This window comes from Sinocyclocheilus rhinocerous, unplaced genomic scaffold, assembly GCF_001515625.1.
Source record: "Sinocyclocheilus rhinocerous isolate Xijiao unplaced genomic scaffold, SAMN03320098_v1.1 scaffold220, whole genome shotgun sequence".
NCBI classification, from domain to species: domain Eukaryota; kingdom Metazoa; phylum Chordata; class Actinopteri; order Cypriniformes; family Cyprinidae; genus Sinocyclocheilus; species Sinocyclocheilus rhinocerous.
In genome coordinates, this window is record NW_015666573.1 from 545,619 (window position 1) to 565,578 (window position 19,960).

At 37.5% G+C, this 19,960-nt stretch overlaps 1 protein-coding gene across 1 annotated transcript in view; it reads left to right on the plus strand.

Moving 5' to 3' along the window:
* LOC107732898 (myosin-binding protein C, fast-type-like) overlaps positions 1 to 19,668 on the plus strand; it is a 30,214-nt gene extending 10,546 nt beyond the window's left edge. The window contains exons 3-31 of the mRNA XM_016544336.1: positions 2,609 to 2,644; positions 2,750 to 2,764; positions 4,543 to 4,560; positions 7,115 to 7,198; positions 8,191 to 8,339; positions 8,418 to 8,535; positions 8,943 to 8,991; positions 9,844 to 9,900; positions 10,332 to 10,504; positions 10,702 to 10,834; positions 10,991 to 11,115; positions 11,515 to 11,620; positions 12,431 to 12,591; positions 12,736 to 12,901; positions 13,147 to 13,253; positions 13,336 to 13,365; positions 13,460 to 13,602; positions 13,988 to 14,147; positions 14,263 to 14,367; positions 14,550 to 14,738; positions 14,853 to 14,987; positions 15,141 to 15,308; positions 15,782 to 15,870; positions 15,988 to 16,183; positions 17,589 to 17,728; positions 18,336 to 18,495; positions 18,634 to 18,770; positions 18,886 to 19,072; positions 19,427 to 19,668. Of these exons, the coding sequence (XP_016399822.1) occupies positions 2,609 to 2,644; positions 2,750 to 2,764; positions 4,543 to 4,560; positions 7,115 to 7,198; positions 8,191 to 8,339; positions 8,418 to 8,535; positions 8,943 to 8,991; positions 9,844 to 9,900; positions 10,332 to 10,504; positions 10,702 to 10,834; positions 10,991 to 11,115; positions 11,515 to 11,620; positions 12,431 to 12,591; positions 12,736 to 12,901; positions 13,147 to 13,253; positions 13,336 to 13,365; positions 13,460 to 13,602; positions 13,988 to 14,147; positions 14,263 to 14,367; positions 14,550 to 14,738; positions 14,853 to 14,987; positions 15,141 to 15,308; positions 15,782 to 15,870; positions 15,988 to 16,183; positions 17,589 to 17,728; positions 18,336 to 18,495; positions 18,634 to 18,770; positions 18,886 to 19,072; positions 19,427 to 19,458 (3,368 nt within the window). The 3' untranslated portion in view covers positions 19,459 to 19,668. The remainder of the gene's footprint in view (positions 1 to 2,608; positions 2,645 to 2,749; positions 2,765 to 4,542; positions 4,561 to 7,114; positions 7,199 to 8,190; positions 8,340 to 8,417; positions 8,536 to 8,942; positions 8,992 to 9,843; positions 9,901 to 10,331; positions 10,505 to 10,701; positions 10,835 to 10,990; positions 11,116 to 11,514; positions 11,621 to 12,430; positions 12,592 to 12,735; positions 12,902 to 13,146; positions 13,254 to 13,335; positions 13,366 to 13,459; positions 13,603 to 13,987; positions 14,148 to 14,262; positions 14,368 to 14,549; positions 14,739 to 14,852; positions 14,988 to 15,140; positions 15,309 to 15,781; positions 15,871 to 15,987; positions 16,184 to 17,588; positions 17,729 to 18,335; positions 18,496 to 18,633; positions 18,771 to 18,885; positions 19,073 to 19,426) is intronic.
* Positions 19,669 to 19,960: the final 292 nt, after the last annotated feature.

The window sequence follows — 19,960 nt, forward strand, 5'->3', positions numbered from 1 at the left end:
AAAAAAAAAAAAAGGTCATTTTGAGATAAAGTCACGTTGTGAGATATCAAGTCACAGTTGCGAAGAAATACAGTTAGATTGTGAGATTTTAAAGTTGTAATTTATTTATTTAGAGGAAGGGGAAACAGGCTTGCAAATAGTCTTCCATATTATTGTTAACCATGTATGTCCCTTTCAAAGAAAAAGAATAAAAATGAGAGGGAAATAAAGTAAGAAATTGCTGTGCAGTGTCATTTTAATATTATTCATATACTATTATAACATTATTAATATTTAGATTTTTAGTTTCTTTTAGTAATTTTTTTTGTTAATTTTAGTTTCTTTTAGTAATTTTTATGTGCTTGTCATTGTTATTGTTTATATATATATATATATATATATATATTTATATTTATATTTAGCTAGCTAATTTGCCTCATCTTAAACGTACTTATTTGAGTTACTTGCCAAGGCAACATTTCTCATTTTTGTTTATGTTTTTTTACGTTTTTCATAATATTTATATTTTATTTTATTTCAACTTTACTTCAGTTACCACAATTATTTTAATAGTTTTAGTTTAGGTTTTAGTTAACAATAATAACACTGCTGCTGTGAAGGTGGTTAAATCTCCAGTACTGTACACCTCTGTGCATTAGTGTTTTAGTATTAGCATTAGGGCTACCCTGGCCTCCATTTGACTTCTTACCTCACACACACTTTTAGAATGTGTGTGTGTTTGTGTTGAGTGTGAGTGAGTGTCTATTAGTTTTTAGTGCTGTGGCTGTATGTAGCAGTGACAGGGGCCAGGTCTAGCAAGATGGAGAGAGTGCTGACGACTGGAAACCAGAGAAGAGCCAACAGTTGAGTTGAGTAGGAGATCAGGAGCCCTTAGAGAATTTAGGTAGAAAAAAATATCATTAGGAAAAGTTATCTGCCTCAATATAGCACAGTGTTATTTTAGTCTTATTTGTATACTATTACAGGTGCATCTCAATAAATTAGAATGTCGTGGAAAAGTTCATTTATTTCAGTAATTCAACTCAAATTGTGAAACTCGTGTATTAAATAAATTCAATGCATTACTATTTTGAAATATAATTTATTTTTATATTTTCAGTTTATGTTTTACTGAAAAGTTTTAGTAATTTATTTATGTGCTTTTGTCGTGTTTATTATTATTATTATTATTATTATTAATATTCGTATTTCTGCTTAGCTTTTATTTCAGTTGTAGGTGTAGTATTATTAGTATTGTCACTTGTTTTATATGTCATCTATTTTAGTTAGCTGCCAATGCAACATTTCTAATTTTCATTTAAGTTTAATTTCTTTAAGTTTTTCATATAATATTTATATTTTATTTCAGCTTTATTTTAAACAACAAAAAACGATTTTAAGTTGTTGTTGTTTTTTTTGCCTAATAACAACAATTACACATTTTAGGATATTGCTTTTGCAAAACTGTGTGTGAGTAAATGTCCAGTATGCTTTGGATGCTCAAATCCTCACCAGCAAGATCAGCTGAATTTTACCAAGGAAATAAAAGATGATTAATGGATGTTTATTTGAGTTCAACAGATGAGAGCATGAGAATTATATTGGTTTCCATAGCGACAGCAAACTTCATGCCCAGCATTGCAGTGGTGTTAGCGATGGATTTAAGAGGAAAGTGCCGTTTTAATGAAAAGCTGACAGGGTCCTCCACTTCAGCAAAGATTTTAGCCAAGCAAATTAACACTGCCAGATCAATTCATCATGGGTAATGTGAAAACTGCTCAGAGCATTTGAGCATTTCCCAGTAGAGTTGTTACAGGTCCCTGTTTGTGTATAGTCATGACCTTCAGTTGTCTGGTGAACCCGGTGCTCTGTCCTTTTTTGGGTGGACATCTTAGCCAGCTCCTTGGATCCTGAGATGGGGGAAGCATTTATAAATCGCTGGATCGCTGCATCCCACTCCTCCTCTGGGACGAGGAGATATACCAGAAGTGCCTGAGCCCCATTAACATATTGCAATCTGAAAGACAAACCTAATCAAAAATAGACGTGTCAGTACTTGGGTATGCAAGCAGATCATGCAATCTGACCCTCATGGCCAAGGCCAGGTGCGGTGTCTCATATCCTAAACACTAAAGAGTGAAGGTCCAACCACTCCTTCCAGGTCCTGAGTCAATTCGAGGCCAAGATTGTGACTTGGAAGGTGACGGTGGCACGATGTAGCAAAGCTGTTTACACCTACTGTTGACCAGTGGAACGGACAGAGGAGAGGCTCAGATGCCTGCACTCCAAAATACTTTCTGCCTTCACTCCATATACTGTAAAAAAAAAAAAAATAAATAAATAAAATTTTTGGGATACGCACAGCCTTGAAAATAGATTTGGCCAACTCAAAAGTGTTTTGTTATGAGGATGTATGCGCATATATAATCAGTGTTTATGCATTGATTTATTGTTCTGATTCTGGTCTGAGTACAATTTTTCACTGTTTACCTGCTCAGACAGTTTCATGATTTACATATGTATATACTGTATATACATCTAACAAAACTAATATGAGATTAACAGTTTTGACTTGTACTTTAACATGACCCCTTTTGAATAATGTGATTATAAATTTCATTTCTTTCAGGTGCCAAGGGCGAGAAGGTGGAAGCTCCACCTGCTGGTTTGTACTTGCATCTCTTTACTCTACTAAATATTCATAATCTGTTTGATGAAATGAATCATTTAAAAGCAGTCAGACTCACTCTCAGCATCTCTTTTTTCACAGATAAGCCTGCCGAAGGTGGGTGAATCTTGTCATGAACGCTATTTGTCTTCATTCAGTCTGTCAGGCGTACAAGGGGGTAGCTTTGCTTCTACAGATGAGCTTTGAGTGTGTGTGTGTGTGTGTGTGTGTGTGTGTTAAGGCGGTTAGTGTGCGCTAGGGCTCTGCAAGGGGTTAGGATTAAGAGAGAGGTGTGCTGAATAATACATTAATTTAACCTGTTCTAATTAATATTTAAATACAGCAAATGCATGAATCATACATGAAACCGACTAGCAGTGAACTTTGAATCATTTTACATATTGACACATATATGTAGTGCATAGCTTAGTTGAACAACAATATAATTTTTCATCAAATATGCATAATGCATAAAGACTTAATAATATGGTTGACTTAACTCCCACGCTACAATCTATCACGCTCCCTAAGGTCACAAAACTCTGGAATGTTGGTAGTACCTAGGATAGCAAAGTCCACTAAAGGAGGTAGAGCTTTTTCGCATTTGGCTCCCAAACTCTGGAATAGCTGACATAGCTTAGTTGAACAACAATATAATTTTTCATCAAATATGCATAATGCATAAAGACTTAATAATATGGTTGACTTAACTCCTGCCTTTATAAATAGAAGCGCAGCCGGCAGTAATACATTTGAATTTAACTATGTATACATGCAGAACCATATTTATTTACTATTCTGTATCTATACATAATACAGTGTACATAAATTACAGTATATGTTTCTACCTACATAAATAATATTACAGCCTACTTTACTCACTGCTGAAAATGCGTTATAAACAATAGCCCATCATATGCTGTGACATAGAAGATAACATATTGCTGTGCTGCATGCATTTAAAATCATGTAATTTTTTTATTACAATTTCTTTCAAAATATATGAGTCATTTTCCAATTGCAGTGGGAGATGCTGTCACTAGCATTTAAATGGCCAAATGTGAGACTGCAGTAGGCTAAGCACCGTTTTTCTAGAAAACAATGTTTTAATCTTAAACAAAATTAAATTAGTCAGTGATGTTATTGGTTCCTTTTTAAGTGCCACTGCGGTTATAGAGTGACCCTTATAATATTTTCATACAGCCTTGGGAGGTAAGGGCTTCATGGTCTTTATGAAGGTATATTTGTATGTGTGTTTATATGCATTTACTAGTGTGTATATATACATTTCTTTGAAAAATATGTGCGCTGAACCTGATTGTGAGCTATTATATTAATGTAGCGCAATGCGAGAATGAACACTAAGCATGTGCATATATGGTACGTGTTTGCAGTACTCGGTTCATGTTTTAATGAATTTGGTGTCATAAAACGCACACTGCACTGGGGTACAAATCGTTTCCTCTGGAGGAGAGCCAAAGCCTAGGGTGAAGGGTGAGATCTGTAAACAGTGTAATGTGGTGTCAACATGTGCACTTTTTCAAATCAGATGTGCTTAGGATTTACATTTCAGTGCGGATTTGTACAAATTTATACATACTGTATATGCAGCCTACAGTGACCCCAAACAGTAAATAACTAACTATCAAAACAGATCACATATTCTAAATCGAATACACATATTCTAATCAAATCTAATATTCAAAACTGCTGACAGTGTTTGACAGGTATGCTGCTATCCTTTTATTTGTCCAGTTCTGTTTCCACTTTCTCTCCAGCTCTAGATTCAGAAACAAGACGCTGGGATGTTGTGTATTACAGTGTTAGTGTTTAACCCGTCTCTCTGTATGTGCTGCCTTAACCTCATTATGCTTCCATTGTTTCTTTAAATTTAGATGATGAGGTCTGCGACGGTAAGGGAAAGAAACACTCCTTTTGGCTCGCTGTGTGTGTGTGCTTATTTGTCAATGTGCAAGTTCCTTTCCCGTGACTGTGCATGTGACCAAATGTCAGTCACTGTCTCTGTCGGTGGTCCACAGGGTCTGTCACAGGGGTTCTGACTGGCCAAAACAAGACCAAAAAGCAAACAAGTGGTTTGAAATCTGAGATTGCTTTGGCGAATACCAGCAAGTTTTCATTCATGTCAGTTCATTGGTCACTGAATAGTGCTCTGTCTTTTAACGGCCATATTATTTTTTGAGACTCACTATAATAGAAAACAATCTCTGCTGTATATTCAAATTAAGTTTCGCCAAAGCATCCAGATGAGTATGTTATAAATATTTTAGCCCTTACAGGTGCTGTAAGTGGTTTTAGGCAAATGAAAAAATCCCTATTACCTGACAGATTTTACTTTTACTTTTACTTTTATATATAAATAGTAAGCACATAAGTAGTAAATTATTATACATTAGATGTTCGCTTTGGTTCCTTAAAGGTTAGCTGTGACTAAAATTGCATACAGCACCTTAAATGATCCCTTTAATTGTAGTTTAGGTCAAATAAGTTTAATTGGAGAAAATTATACTTGGATATATACTTTGTTTATTAGATTGGGTATATATCAATGTGTGCTAGTGTGCATAAACCAAAAGATTTTATTTCAATCACTGGCCATTTTACAAAATATATTTTTTATAAATTAATTTGTTATATTTACCATGACAGACATCATCTTGCACTCTAATAAATGCTGGGTTGTTTCAACCCAACTTTGGGTCAAATATGGACTAACCCAACCGTTGGGTTAAATTTTTACATTACATTAAACCTTGTTTTATTTTAACCTCTTGGAACCTTTTTAGAAATGTGGTGAACCGTTGGGTTAAATTTTTACATTAAATTTTTAACCCAAAAGTTATTTATCTTGCAACCTTGTTTTATTTTAACCTCTTGGAACCTTTTTAGAAATGTGGTGACCGTTTAAGAAGCCAAGGTTATGCAGTATACTGATACTCTGAAGTGGTTGTCCCTCTGAAAGTTTCACTATTGGAAATATTTGGATCTGTGTATGAGATCCAGCACTGACGTGTGCGAGTGTGAGGGTCAGGACATTTAGCAACATGAGATTAGGACACCCAGAGCTGGACCAGAAGTTTCACAGTGTACATGTTTAGTGGCTGACATTAGAGTTAAACTACTTCTACATCTGTCTTATCTGGGTTAAGTGTATCTGGGTAAATCATCTTCAGAAAATAGGATGGTTGGTTAAGAGAGCCTTATGCAAACAAATGTTGAATATAAGCCAAACTATGCATTGCACTGTGACTTTTCATCCTTGTTCAGTTTATCAAATTAACTTGCATAAACATAAAACAGAGAGTGAAGCTTTTGTTCTCTGGCTTTATGGAAATGTATGACATCATCTGGGCCTGATCTTTTTAAATAATCAGCCATCAAAGCCATCCATTTAACTAGATTTTAACCAGCATCAACCAAAAAAAAAAAAACCCACCCACCCATCAGTACCACTATGATTATAATGGTTTGCAGGACACTGAAGTTGATTGGTATTGACTGGATAGTGAAGAAAATAACTTAATTAATGGCTATGCACTTTCTTCATTCTGAAAAACAGAAGGACATCAGTGTCTACATGTATGTGTGTTAGTATGTACAGTATGTGTGTACATGAATGCCTCTTAAAAGGTCAGTCTTAAAAGAGCCATAATGTCATGCCATATATAACTTCCTAATGGTTTCTTTCAATCTGTTTTCTCTCTTTTTCTTTGATACAGAATTGCCTGAGGATGGTAAGACACACAAATCCTTTAGCATGTATTGTCAGTGACAAATACATGAGAAAATTTTTTTTTATCTCTCATGCAAAAGGAAATTGTGTAAGTGTCTTTCACATCCCAGTGCAGATCCTTAAAGGATAGTTCACATAAAAATGAAAATTCTGTCATCATTTACTCACCCTCAGAAAAAACTATGTTCCACAGAGAAAAGAAAGCCATACTAGTCTGGAAAGACATGAGGGTGAACAAAAAAAAAAAAGACAGAATTTTTATTTTTGGGTGAACTATAAGTTTATAGATCTGGAAGGGTTGAAAGGTGACAGTCAATAGTCAATAGTTTGTGAGATGGTGTTAAAGGTTTTAACACAAATAGTGTTTTGTTAGATGGTGCTAAATGTTTTAAGGAAGCTTTACCCCAGGCTGCTCACATGTCAATATCACTCTAAAAAATGCTGAGTTGTTCCAACCCAAATATGGGTCAAATATGGATTAACCCAACCGTTGGGTTAAATTTTTACATTACATTTTTAACCCAAAAGTTGGGTTAGTCCATATTTGACCAAAGTTGGGTTGAAACATCCCAGCATTTTTTAGAGTGTGAACAGTAAATATCATGAAAGATTCACTGTTATCAATCCTGGTTGACTATAGCCTGTCTTTGTGTCCATTAATGTGGGCTTTCAGCAGTTCATATCAGTTTACACTGTTTCTCTGACTCTGCCGCTAGAACATGTCCCAGGAGAAGAGCCTCAGATGTCTCAGATAAGTGGCCTGTTTGTGGAGAAGCCTCAGACTGTCACTGCCATTAAAGGTGAGATTCTGAACTGTCCGCAGCTGCACTGCTGAATTCCCTCCCAGATTTGTGTGCTGTATTATTTCTTTCAAGGCTCTTAGTCTGCACATTAGTAGTGGGTTTTTAGTGACTCCTTCTGCAGATTAAATTGTTACACCAGTAGGTGGTGACTGTGGTGATCATTCTTTCAGTCAATTTGTTCAGAACACTGATTCATTAAGAATGGTAAGAATGTTTGTGTTTATGAATGAGTCATTGAATCATTTACTTAACCAATTTGTTCAAAACACTGATTTGTTGAGGAATGAAGCAAGCGCTTGTCATTATGAGTGGGTCATTGATTGATTCATTCAATAAATTCCTTCAAAACACTGGTTTGTTCAGGAATGAAACAAGCAAATTTATTCATAAACAAATCATAAACACCAGTTCATTCTGGAACCAAATGCTACCATTGTGTGTTGCTCAGAGATGTGCAACAGTTAATCATCATTGGCTTATTATGGAAATAATTCCATTGATGGAGAAACAATACACAAGGTAACTGGCAACATTGTGGCTATAATGTAACTTCTTATTTATTGAACTGTAAGTAATCAAAAAGATGCTAAATCACTGCACTCAACCAACACTTTGGGTGCGTAGATTAAAAAAAAAATCCTAATAACTTCAAATGAAAAAAGCAGGATCTACTCTCACTTGCATACTTCTTAATGATTTATGTTTTTTTTTTTATTATACTAAAAGCAAAAATAAATCAATATGTTTGTGCTTTTTGTATAATAAAAAATCAATGAATCATTAAGAAATATGCAAGTGAGTGCAGATCGTGCTTTTTTAATTTGAACTGTAAGAATGCAACCAATATCAGAAACACAACTGTGCTAAAAAATATCCTATATTCATAACAATAGCACTCTTGCTTGTGTGATATTGCTTAATATATTCACATAAATAATGCTATATCGAAAGCTCAGCAATGTTTATTCATATCATTTTATTTGTAACAGGGAAAAATGTCACGTTTGTGGCTAAGGTGGACTCCTCTCAGATGCTGAGGAAGCCTACTATGAAGTGGTTGAAGGGGAAATGGATGGATCTAGGCAGCAAGGCTGGAAAACACCTGCAGTTCAAAGAAAGCTACGATAGGAACACCAAGGTGTGTGAAAAACAGTGTGCTTTATTTGATATTTGTTCATTACAGATCAGAGTTAACATTTATATTTCTTGATGCCAGATATACACCTATGAGCTGACCATTGTTAAGGTTGTGGATGGAGATGCAGGAGGTTATCGTTGTGAGGTCACTTCCAAAGACAAGTGTGACAGCTGCACTTTTGATATCTCCGTCGAAGGTAGGACATAATGCAATTATGGGTAAATTAAAAGAACACTTTTACAGAATCTGATTACAAATAGATTCACAAATTTTCGTGTGATCACTGAATTTGGCTAGTAATTAGAGTTTGAAACACCTGATGTAGGACATTTATAATGCATTTAATGTAGTTTTCAGATGATTAAAGTCAGTTAACACACGCCTGGTGTGTGTGTGTGTGTGTGCTAATGTTACTGTAAGTCTAGAGCTGATTCATTATTCAGTAGGTATTTTGCTGATTAGATCCTCTCTTGTTAGTTTCAAAGCACTCAGTAAATCAGCATGACACATTTATTGGCTGTGATAGTAATCAGATTGTGGAGCAAATCAAACACTCACAGTTTCTCATCATCTCATCATCATGTATTTCATCTGCTCCTTCAGCTGCTGAAGAGACACAGCAAACAAACATTTTGGAGGCGTTCAAACGATCGTAAGTTTGTTTGCGTGTCTGTGTCTCTTACTCATTAGTAACTGGTAGATGTCTTGATGTCACATTGTTTTAACACACTCCTAAGATATTTATGGTCTTTGTTTGGAAGGATTTTTATTCATATTGTCAGTTTGACTTTATGTTTAGATGTTGCTGTAAGTGTATACACAGATTTAGCGGCTCATGCTTCTCATGTTCATACAAGCAAGATTATATAACACTCTTGCATATCATTGAGGGAGCTGTCTGTTGCCAGAAGCTGCTCTTCTGAGCAGTAATAATCTCATGGACTGATTGAGAGTTTGGCTCCAGGTCCAGCTCCGGGAGGTCGATGTTTAGCCCTAGGACTGAGCCAGGCTCCTTGATCTTCTCTTCGAGCTCCTCAAACAGTAGAACATGATACTAGCAATCCCAAGGTCATAGGTTTGACTCCCAGGGAATGCATGAACTAATAATAATGTATATCTTCAATGCAATGTTAGTCATTTCAGACAAAACTGTCTGCCAAATTCATCAATGTAAATGTCTGTTTAGATGCTGCATGTATCCTTGATAAATTCAGGTAAGGTTCCAAAATGGGTTATTCACAGCGATGCCTTTTTTTTTTTTTTTGTGAAGATCATTTTAATAATCTAATGAAAACTTTTGTGCAATGGAAAGGTTCCATGGATGTTAAAGGTTTTTCTTCATGAAGCCATAGATGACAAGAAACTTTATTTTTAAGAGTGTATAACAGTAAGCGTCTGTTATGTGAGTTTCTAGTATACAGTAAACTGTATTTATTATAAACATGATGTACTCCTAATTGTTTATTTTTCATTTTCTTGTTCAATTACCTTCTGTCATCTGTAGGGGAGATGCAGGAGAGGATGCAGGTGAACTGGACTTCAGTGGTTTACTCAAGAAAAGGTTTGGAAGATGTTCTACACCCTCCATGTTTTTTTTCTTCTTACCCTGTTTACTTTATGTTGGAGTTCTTCACTTTCACTTTGACCATCATGCTTTCTTCAAATTGCATACATAGTAATCACTGCCTTATTATAATTAATGGTGTCATTTATTCACTGTAGAAGTTTAATATAGGTTTAAACCTTAACCATTAGTTCTGTCTGGGGTCTGAGAAATTTGGATAAGTCAAATTTCTAAAATATGCATGCATCTTTTATGATACAACAGAGCAGCTTCATTAATATCTGCATACTTGGTTTTGAGTAGGTCATAGAAACGTTAGAATTTGAAGGAAACACAACATCACTGGGGTCCCTAGGACTCAACATAAAAACAGTCAATCTCAACCAAATATGAAGATTAACCATATTTTTGGATTCCATGTACCTCAGAGAGAGGAAGCAGAAGGAGGAGCCTGAGACTGATGTGGATGTGTGGGAGATCCTGAAAAATGCCAAGCCATGTGACTATGAGAAGATCGCCTTTCAGTATGGCATCACTGATCTCAGGGGCCTGCTCAAAAGGCTTAAGAAGATGAAGAAGGTGGAGCCCAAAAAGAGCGATGGTGAGACACATGACGGATGTACCAAGTCATGGTTTCTCACACACACACACACACACACATACACACATACATACATACTAAGGGTTCGAATCCAACCCTAATATGCAATTTTGTTAATAAACCAAGCAAAATAGATTTGGAATTGGCGGGCGAGTATTGTAATGGATTGAATATGTTAGTGCTGCTTCTGTTTTAAGCTTTCCTAAAGAAGTTGGGTCCTGCTTACTCTGTGGAGAAAGGAAAGAAAATACAGCTTAATGTGGAGCTGTCTGACCCCAATGCTCAAGTTAGATGGCTGAGAAATGGACAGGAGATCAAACCTTCAGCCAAGTATGATCCTTTGTGTTTGTGTTCAAAAGTACTGGAATAAATAGTCTTGCATATAGCACTTTGAGAGGTGCACTGGTCATCATTGATGACCGCTATTGATGGTTGATGCTCGATGCCTTACATGAGGTTTGTGCTGAATTTCTCTCTTTCTGTTAGATATATCTTTGAGAGTGTGGGTGGTATCCGTAAGCTCACTATTAACAAGTGCACCCTCGCTGATGATGCCGCGTATGAATGTGTGGTTGGAGAGGAGAAGAGTTTCACTGAGGTCTACGTCCAAGGTACACTGTCATTATCGTCATCACCATCTTCATCGTCATCATCACTGGCATCATTAGCAAACCCCCTTTTTGTAAATTCATTTGTTCTGTCTGCTTATCAGTAGCTGTCCTGTGTCCTGACTGTCCCTGAGTGGAAGCCATCTGCCTATTGATCATTTTAAAACTCTGTCTATGCTGTCCATCCTTACCTTTCTTTTTACTTGAGCCAAGTCTGCATCTGTCTTTTTTTCTGTCTTGTTTTTGTTCTTGTATCATTTTTGTCTTATTTCTTCATGGATATGTGGCATTGTAGCTGCCATCAGCCCCAGAAGCTCCTCTGTACTTTGATGAAAATGTTGTTCGTTTTATATATTGTTCGTTGAATATATTAACCACTTATTGGTGTGTTTATATGAACAGAACCACCTGTCACCATCACTAAGATGTTGGATGACATCCATGTGGTGGTTGGGGAGAAGGTGGAGTTTGAGGTTGAAGTGTCTGATGAGGGAGCCAATGTGAAATGGTGAGATACTGGACCAAGCTGGCGTCACTTACCTGGCCAATTGGTCAGCAACAGGCCTACAAATAAATTGACCAACTGTACAAATTAAAATACTTAATACATCACTAGCTGACTAGTTTTAGTACTATCAAGGTCAACATCGCTAATTATTGTCATTTAACATTAAAAAGCCATTATTAACATTAAACAGGCTAAACGGCAAATTATCCGACTGCTTTTTTGTTTTCCATTTATTACCAACAATTACAGAAAACAATGACTCATTTAACAACTACTATGGTTATGTCAACAAAACACAAAAACCTATTAGCCTGTAATAAATGCCACATTTAGTTTTATATGATGCATTTTTCTGTCATTACCTCTCTCTGTTTAAATGAGTAATGTGGCTGAACACTGTCTGTGACTGCTTGTGCTTTTCGAGATTTCTGCTCAAGTTCAGACAAACAGATGGAAAAAAATGTCCATCCTCATACTCTTCACAATGTTCTTTTTTCCACTTTGAAGTTTAAGATGCTAAATAAATGATGAAAACTCTAGTAGAATCAATCTTCTCAAAACAGTATGAGTATCATAAGTATATTTCAAGATCGTTTTCTGCTGTATCAAAGGCCTGGACAAACTATCTTTTCTCTTGCTCTTCATTTTTCCATCCTGTTTTTTTTTTTTTCCAATGCATGTTCTCTTTGTACTAGTTCCACGCTCTTTCTTATTTTATCTTCAGTAATCTTGGCATAGATTGCCTTCCTCAGTTTCTTATGAACATTATTTCCATCTTTGTCCTTCTCTGTCTCTCTTCATCTCTCTCAGGATGAAGGATGGAGTGGAACTGAGCCGAGATGGAAAGTATCGCTTTAAGAAAGATGGGACAAAGCACTGGCTCATCATCAATGAGGCAACCACAGAGGACATTGGAACATACTATGTGTACACTAGTGGGGGGGAGTCCAAGGCAGAGCTGGAAGTAGAAGGTACTTCTTTTGATAGAGTAAAATGACAATTCTCCCTTCTTAGTCCTTCCACAATTTGGCTGATATTTCAGTTATGTTTTTGTATTTATTTTTAGTATTAATTGCCTCATTGTCCTTCTTTCTCTTCTTTTTTCTCTATTATAGAGAAGGAACTGGAGGTTTTGCAGAGTATAGCTGATCTGACACTGAAGGCAGCAGAACAGGCTGTCTTCAAGTGTGAAGTGTCAGATGAGAAAGTGACTGGCAAGTGGTTTAAGGACGGGGTGGAGGTCACTCCCAGCAACCGCATCAAAATGACACACATTGGCAGGTATATCGGTCCACTTACAGCCACCCTTATCGATTCATGCATAAGTAAGCTCACCTCGTCCTTGACCTGACCAATATTGTTTTATGCCAGGACGCTAAAACAGATTAGTCGTCGAAATATCCATTATGCTCTTTCTTACTGAAATAATTGTGTTCTTTCAGTAGTGTGTTCATTGCTTTTTGGGTAAAAATAATGTGGCATACACTTCTTATGATGTGGTAAAATTTTTAATCCTGGTATCTCAGGACTCACAAGCTGGTGATAGATGATGTGAAGCCTGAAGATGCAGGAGATTACACCTTTGTACCAGATGGTTATGCTCTTTCTATTTCTGCCAAACTCAACTTCTTGGGTAAGAGAGAGAATCAGAGTTTTTTTTTAAATCAAATTTTAAATTTCAACGTTCACCTAGCTCTATAATTTTGTATCCACAGAGATCAAGATTGATTATGTTCCTCGTCAAGGTAAATATCTTATCTGCATCGACAAATCTAACGATATAGTTTGTGCAAGGGCGACAGTTTTTTTTAATGCCACAATTATTCTTTTATCATCCAGAACCACCCAAAATCCACCTGGACACCACTGGCAGCTTTGTCAACAAAAACACCATTATCGTCGTTGCAGGAAACAAGCTCCGGTTTGATGTTGACATTACAGGGGAGCCCCCTCCCACTGTGTGCTGGAAAAAAGGAGATACGGTGAGAGCTTGCTGGCAGATTGTCACATACTCTCATCTTATGCAAAGCCAACAACACATATGGGCTTGTTTTCATATCAGATTCAGTGAGAAAACCCTGCTGAAAAGCCCAGCAGTGCTGGTCACCAGCACATGTTGTATTTCGAATTGTGTCTCTACCACCCTACCTTAACCATCAAGAGTCAACCAGCTTACCCAGAAGGACCATGCTGGTGAGCCCAGTGACTCAGATTTTGCTGGTGAACACCTAGACCAACACAAAACCAGCATGGAAATTCATGCTGGTCTTTTCAGCAGGAAAATATTCTCAAGTTTATCAAAAATCAATATGAAATCTCCAGTATATCAGCTTGCTTGATTCAAAGCACGACATTTGTATGATGCAGGAGATCTCTGAAGCTGAAGGGCGTGTGAGAGTGGAGACCAGGAAGAACCTGAGCTGCTTTGTTATTGAAGGGGCAGAAAGATCCGACGAGGGCCTCTATCATATCACTGTAACAAACCCAGCAGGAGAGGACAAGGCTGATGTCATGGTTAAGATCGTTGGTGAGTTTATGCATGTTAACCATCTGCAACCCTCTCTTTCTGTGCTTATTAGCTGCTTTGTCAAATCTCTTCATTACAACTCTTCACGCCGGTCCTTTTTCTGTGCTGTGTTCAGATGTGCCTGATCCACCTGAGAATGTGAAATGCACTGCAGTGGGTGAGGACAGTGCTTCTGTCCAGTGGGATCCACCCAAATTTGATGGTGGAGTTCCTGTGAAAGGTAAAACGGATCCTCGTCACGTGTTTGTCTCGAACTTGACATCCTTGACGTCCAATATTACATCCTTGTAATATTATGTCAGTTTTGCTTTTTTGAAATATACCCATAAAATATTTAATTAGGTTACGGATTATATTGATACATGTGTGGGATACCACTTAAAATGTTGGTGTACTTTCAAGGTTACCTAATGGAGAGAAAGAAGAAGGGTTCTTCCAGATGGACAAGGCTGAACTTTGACATTTATGAGTCCACAACATATGAGGCTAAGAAGATGATTGAGGGTGTGTTATATGAGATGAGGGTATTTGCTGTTAACGGTATTGGCATCTCCCAGCCCAGCGCCAGCTCCAAACCCTTCATGCCCATTGGTTAGTTCCTCATCAGACTGTCTGCTATAACTTATCAGTTTATTTTACTTCCTCTGTTCAGTTCAATTCAATTCATTCAGCATTCATTCTCTTGGTTTTCCTGCTCTTTCATAGCACCAACTAGTGAACCAACACGCCTGACCGTGGAAGATGTTACAGATGGTACCTGTGCTCTAAAATGGCTTCCCCCAGAAAGAATTGGAGCTGGTGGCATTGATGGGTACATCATTGAATATTGCGTTGAGGGAGGTGAGGCACACGGTGGCCTTTGCTATAGAGCTGACATAGAGTGCCGTCTCAGTTTCAAAACATCACAGTGAAGTAATCGTTTTTGATCATTTTTTGACATGTTTACATATCTTGTCGGTTTGCCGCTTACTTTGCTCCTGGTGGAACTCACAGCCACTGAGTGGGTGCAGGCCAACGAGACCCCTGTTGAGAAGAATAGTTACAGGGTCAGAGGGCTGCCCGTTGGAGAGAAGATGCTGTTCAGGGTGACAGCTGTGAACATCGCTGGTCGTAGCCCTCCGGCTGTGATGGCGCAAGCGGTCACCATTCGGGAGATTGTCGGTGAGACTCACACACATGCATACTTGCACACGAACAACATACAACACATTCTTAGGAATCAAATTGGAAGTTCATGGAATTTAGTCCATTTCAAATTCCTGAAAACTCACGAAATGAAATTTTTAGCCAATATACACTTTTAAAATATTAAAAAAATTCATTTTTTTTAAATAATAAAATTTTTAATTTTTAAAATAAAAAAACAGTATCTTCCAAAAAATAGGAGAAAATGAACACAACAAAACAACATTGGACCTCACTAACTTTCATTGTGTGGACATTTTCCCACATATCTTCTTGAGTAAGTGATGACAGAATTTCCATTTTAACTACTTTTAACTACTCAAATGCAGATTTGACACAACACACTTGTCTGTGACGCATTGAACATGAAGTATAAAACACCCCACTGTCTGTTGTCATTTTCAGCATGTTTTCTTCTGTCTTTTTCCTCTCTCAATCTCCTCTCTCAGAGCGTCCTAAAATCCGCCTCCCTCGGCAGCTTAGGACTAAGTACATCAAACGAGTGGGTGAGAAGGTCAACCTTGTCATTCCCTTCCAGGTCAGTCATGCACGTACATTCTTCTGCTCTGTACTTGTGTAGTGCTACTTTTCTGTTCAGTCGCTGGTCTTTGCAGCAGCTCAAATTATCGACTTACACCATGTCATCTGCTATCAGGGCAAACCGCGTCCGGTGGTGACCTGGCTCAAGGATGGCGCACCTCTAGACACCAAGCTGGTGAATATCCGCACAAGTGATGTGGACACCATCCTGTTCATCAGGCAGGCGGCCAGAGAGCACTCTGGCCAGTACACCCTTTCCGTGCAGATTGAGAACATGGAGGACAAAGTCACTCTCGAGATCCAGATTGTAGGTTAGTGTCAACAAAATGATTTGGTTGGGATATGCACAACAACATAATTTCAAATTCAAGAGTTACAGAGTCATGGTTTTCCTGAATTAATAGATTGACTAACAAGTCTTAACTGAAAGCCATGTATATTTAAGCTGGTTTAGCATTCAGAACACACTTCTTAGGGGGCCTTTACATTAGACTTGTTCTTGTGTTTAACAAGTACTGTGTAACCAATTAGAACAGAATGCAGGGATCTTGTGATATGTTTTTTTTAAAGAATTTTACATTTTGATCATTTTGTTTTGATAAGACAATTTGGGGAGAAACAGGAAGCGTAAGGAGATGAAAAAGTGGAACAGGATCAGGATAAGACCTTGAACAGGCTGTGTCTCTATGAAATGTTTTTTTCCAACTTGACATGCTATCATAAAAATGCAACGCTCATGGCAGGATGCTCAAAAACAGCAGGAGATGTGATGCGTTGGCCAAAGACATCCGTCACGATGTGTATGGATATACCGGCGATGGATTAATGATAATATAAATGTGAATTTAAAGATAGAGAGTTTTACCTTGCTAACAGTCTAGAAAAATAAATGTGGAAAAAAAAATCTAGGTGAGCCATTCCTAGTTTTTAAAGTTTATTTAAGGGTGTTGAAGATGCTACACATTCATTTGTGGAGATTATAGACATCACTAGGGCCACAAATACAGCGATGACATAAAATTAAAGGATTAAACTGCACAGTTCAAAAGGTTCATTTCACTGCGAAGTGAAGTGTGAGTCAGGTTAATTTTGTTAACCCGTGGAATGTGTTTGAGGATCACTCTCAGAAGTGACGCTGAATTTCCAACTCCTAAACTGTCAGAAAGGTTTCATATTAAACACTTACTCTTTCACCAAAATCGAGGATGTCATAGGTCAATTCGCTTGCAGGGATTATTCTGCGGGGTGTTGTTTGGATTATTCCTGGTGTTGAACGGGATTAGGATAGGATTAGGGGACACTCACTCTGTGTTCCCGCTGGGAGGTAAGCTAATGAGAGTGCAAAAACCCTTCAGATGAGCCAGACAGCCATTTAGTCAAAGTTTGCTGCCAGCATCCCAGCAGCCTGCCCAGGATTAATGCCAACCGCTCCGAGCCGCAAACTCCAACTCTCTCGCTTTCAATCTTTTTTCTTTTTTAGCTTGATCTCACTATCCTTACCTCACGCTCATGTGCTCACCCTCTTTTACTCTTCTCCCTCAATTTCTCCGTCTTTCATTTTTATCATTCCTCTGCTCACTCACTTGTAGACTCTTCTCCGTTTAGCGCACGTTAATTAGTCTCTTGGTTAAAATTAGGACAGTGTATTGGTGTCAAGCTCTACAGTAATACCTACAGTCTTTTTTTTTTCTTTTCTTTTCCTTCCCGTTCTCACAGACAAGCCTGGGCCTCCAATTGCTGTCACTGTAACTGATGTTTGGGGTTTCAATGCTGCTTTGGAGTGGAAGCCTCCAAAAGATAATGGCAACTGTGAGATCACTGGCTATACCATCCAAAAGGCCGACTTGAAAACCAAGGTAAACCAGCTACAATACCTACTGTATTGGCCAACAGTATGTGAACACTTCTTTCTTATTAGCTGGTTTTGTTAGGCCCTTTAAATCTTAATGCTACGACATGCAATGCCATTATAGTGGTTTGTGTGTTTACAACAGTTTAGAGGATCGTTTTCCTCTCCTTCTGCACAAAGTTAACACCATGAGGAATGGTTTACCGAACTTGTAGTCTAATTTTGACTAACCTACACCAAATATTTCTGGCTGTTATATGCTTCAAATCAATAAATAAACACACCTGAATGGTTGTATGTAGCCTATAGTATGGATAAATAATTAATACCTTATATCTTGAAAAATAAAATATATTTGTAAAAATATTACATTTATTGACAAAGCAACATTTGTGTTCTTATTCTCAAATAAATTTTATTTTTATATTTTATTTTAAGTATTTTTAAAAAGAAGTAGCACAGGAAACACATCAACTTCAGGGGATACCCTAACCAATAGTGAATAGAGAAATGTTTGTATCTAAGTTTGTATCTACAAGGCCAAAAACAGCAGATGTTCTTTATTTGTATGGCTGTTTAACTACAAATCTGTCTTTCACTCATTCACATGTTAGGAGTGGTTCATGGTTCTTGAACACAATCGCAGACCTAGTTGTACCGTGTCTGATCTGGTGATGGGGAACGAGTACACCTTCCGTGTGTTCAGCGAGAACATCTGTGGCATGAGTGATGATGCTTGCATCAGCAAAAACACAGCTGCCATCACCAAAACTGGTACCTACATTACATACTGGTGGTTTAAAAATTCATCTTGAAACACTGAATGTTGTTTTACATGAAGATTATTGGCCAAGTGTCTCTGCTGAAGCGATACTTGTAATGTGTAATCCATTTCCTTTCTCTTTCTCTTAGGTCTTAAACAAAAACAGCAACCCTACAAGGAAAAAGATATGTGCAGCTCTCCTAAGTTCATCACACCTCTCGTGGACAGGTCTGTTATCGCAGGTTACAGTGCTGCCATCAGCTGTGCTGTCCGTGGGCACCCAAAAGTAAGTGTTGGTATAGTGCCTGACTATAAAAAAAACCATTCACCCATGCAGTCGCTTTTAAGCCTATTAAGCAACAATGCACTCTCTTTCTTATTCTCTTTTGTTCTCCTCCCAGCCAAAGATTATATGGATGAAAAATAAGATGATTATTGGAGAGAATCCAAAGTATCTCATGCAGAATAACCAGGGTGTGCTGACTTTAAACATCCGTAAGCCCAGCTTGTTTGATGGAGGGAAGTATACATGCAGAGCCATCAATGACCTAGGACAGGATGAAGTAGAGTGCAAGCTGGAGGTTCGAGGTATGGCCAAAAATCTCCATCATCTCCAGTGTGTAACTCTGACTATGACATAATGTTTAGGGATGCACAATATCTGCTGATATTAGATATTTAATTGTGCATGCTCATTTCCCCTACGTTTATATTTAAATGACATTTGCCTCACTTAATGTTACTCATTAAAAACACCAACAATTTCAGATTATTACACTGTTAAATGTAATCTTTAACAAAGCCCAAATCTATCATACCGTACATTATAATGTTGTGATACCAACTCACTTGTAGCATTTAAAATGACTGACTTTAGTTTGTAGCTTAACCCTCAACCCTCTGTATTATTACCTAATGTAGCTAATATTGTTTTCTCTTCAGTCATAACAGAAAAGGAAGAAGCAAAGAAGTGAACACAACCATGAAGATACCCTAAAGACGGCTGTCAGACGGCATCATGAGAGAATTTTTTTTTAAATGATTGATTTAGAATTAAATTGTCATTATGCCGTCTTTTCCTCTGCATTTTTACTTTTGACTCTTACAAAAAGTACCGTGGTGCTACCATATAATACCATTGTACTCAGTGATATCCCTTGCTCATGTTATTTACATGGTACTTCAAAAAAAAAACTATGGTAATATGGTAATACTGGTACTGTTTTGTGTTAGTGCAGTGGTTCTCAAACCTGTCCTGGAGTACCCCCTGCCCTGCACATTTTGTATGTCTCCCTCATCTGTTACACCTGATTCAACTCATCAGCTCATTAGTGGAGACTGCAAGACCTGAAGTGGGTGTGTCAGATATAGGGAGACATACAAAACGTGCAGTGCTGGGGGTACTTCATGGAGAGGTTTGAGAACCCCTGTGTAATCGGGCTAATATAGTATAAAAGCTTTTTTCTTCTTTGTCGG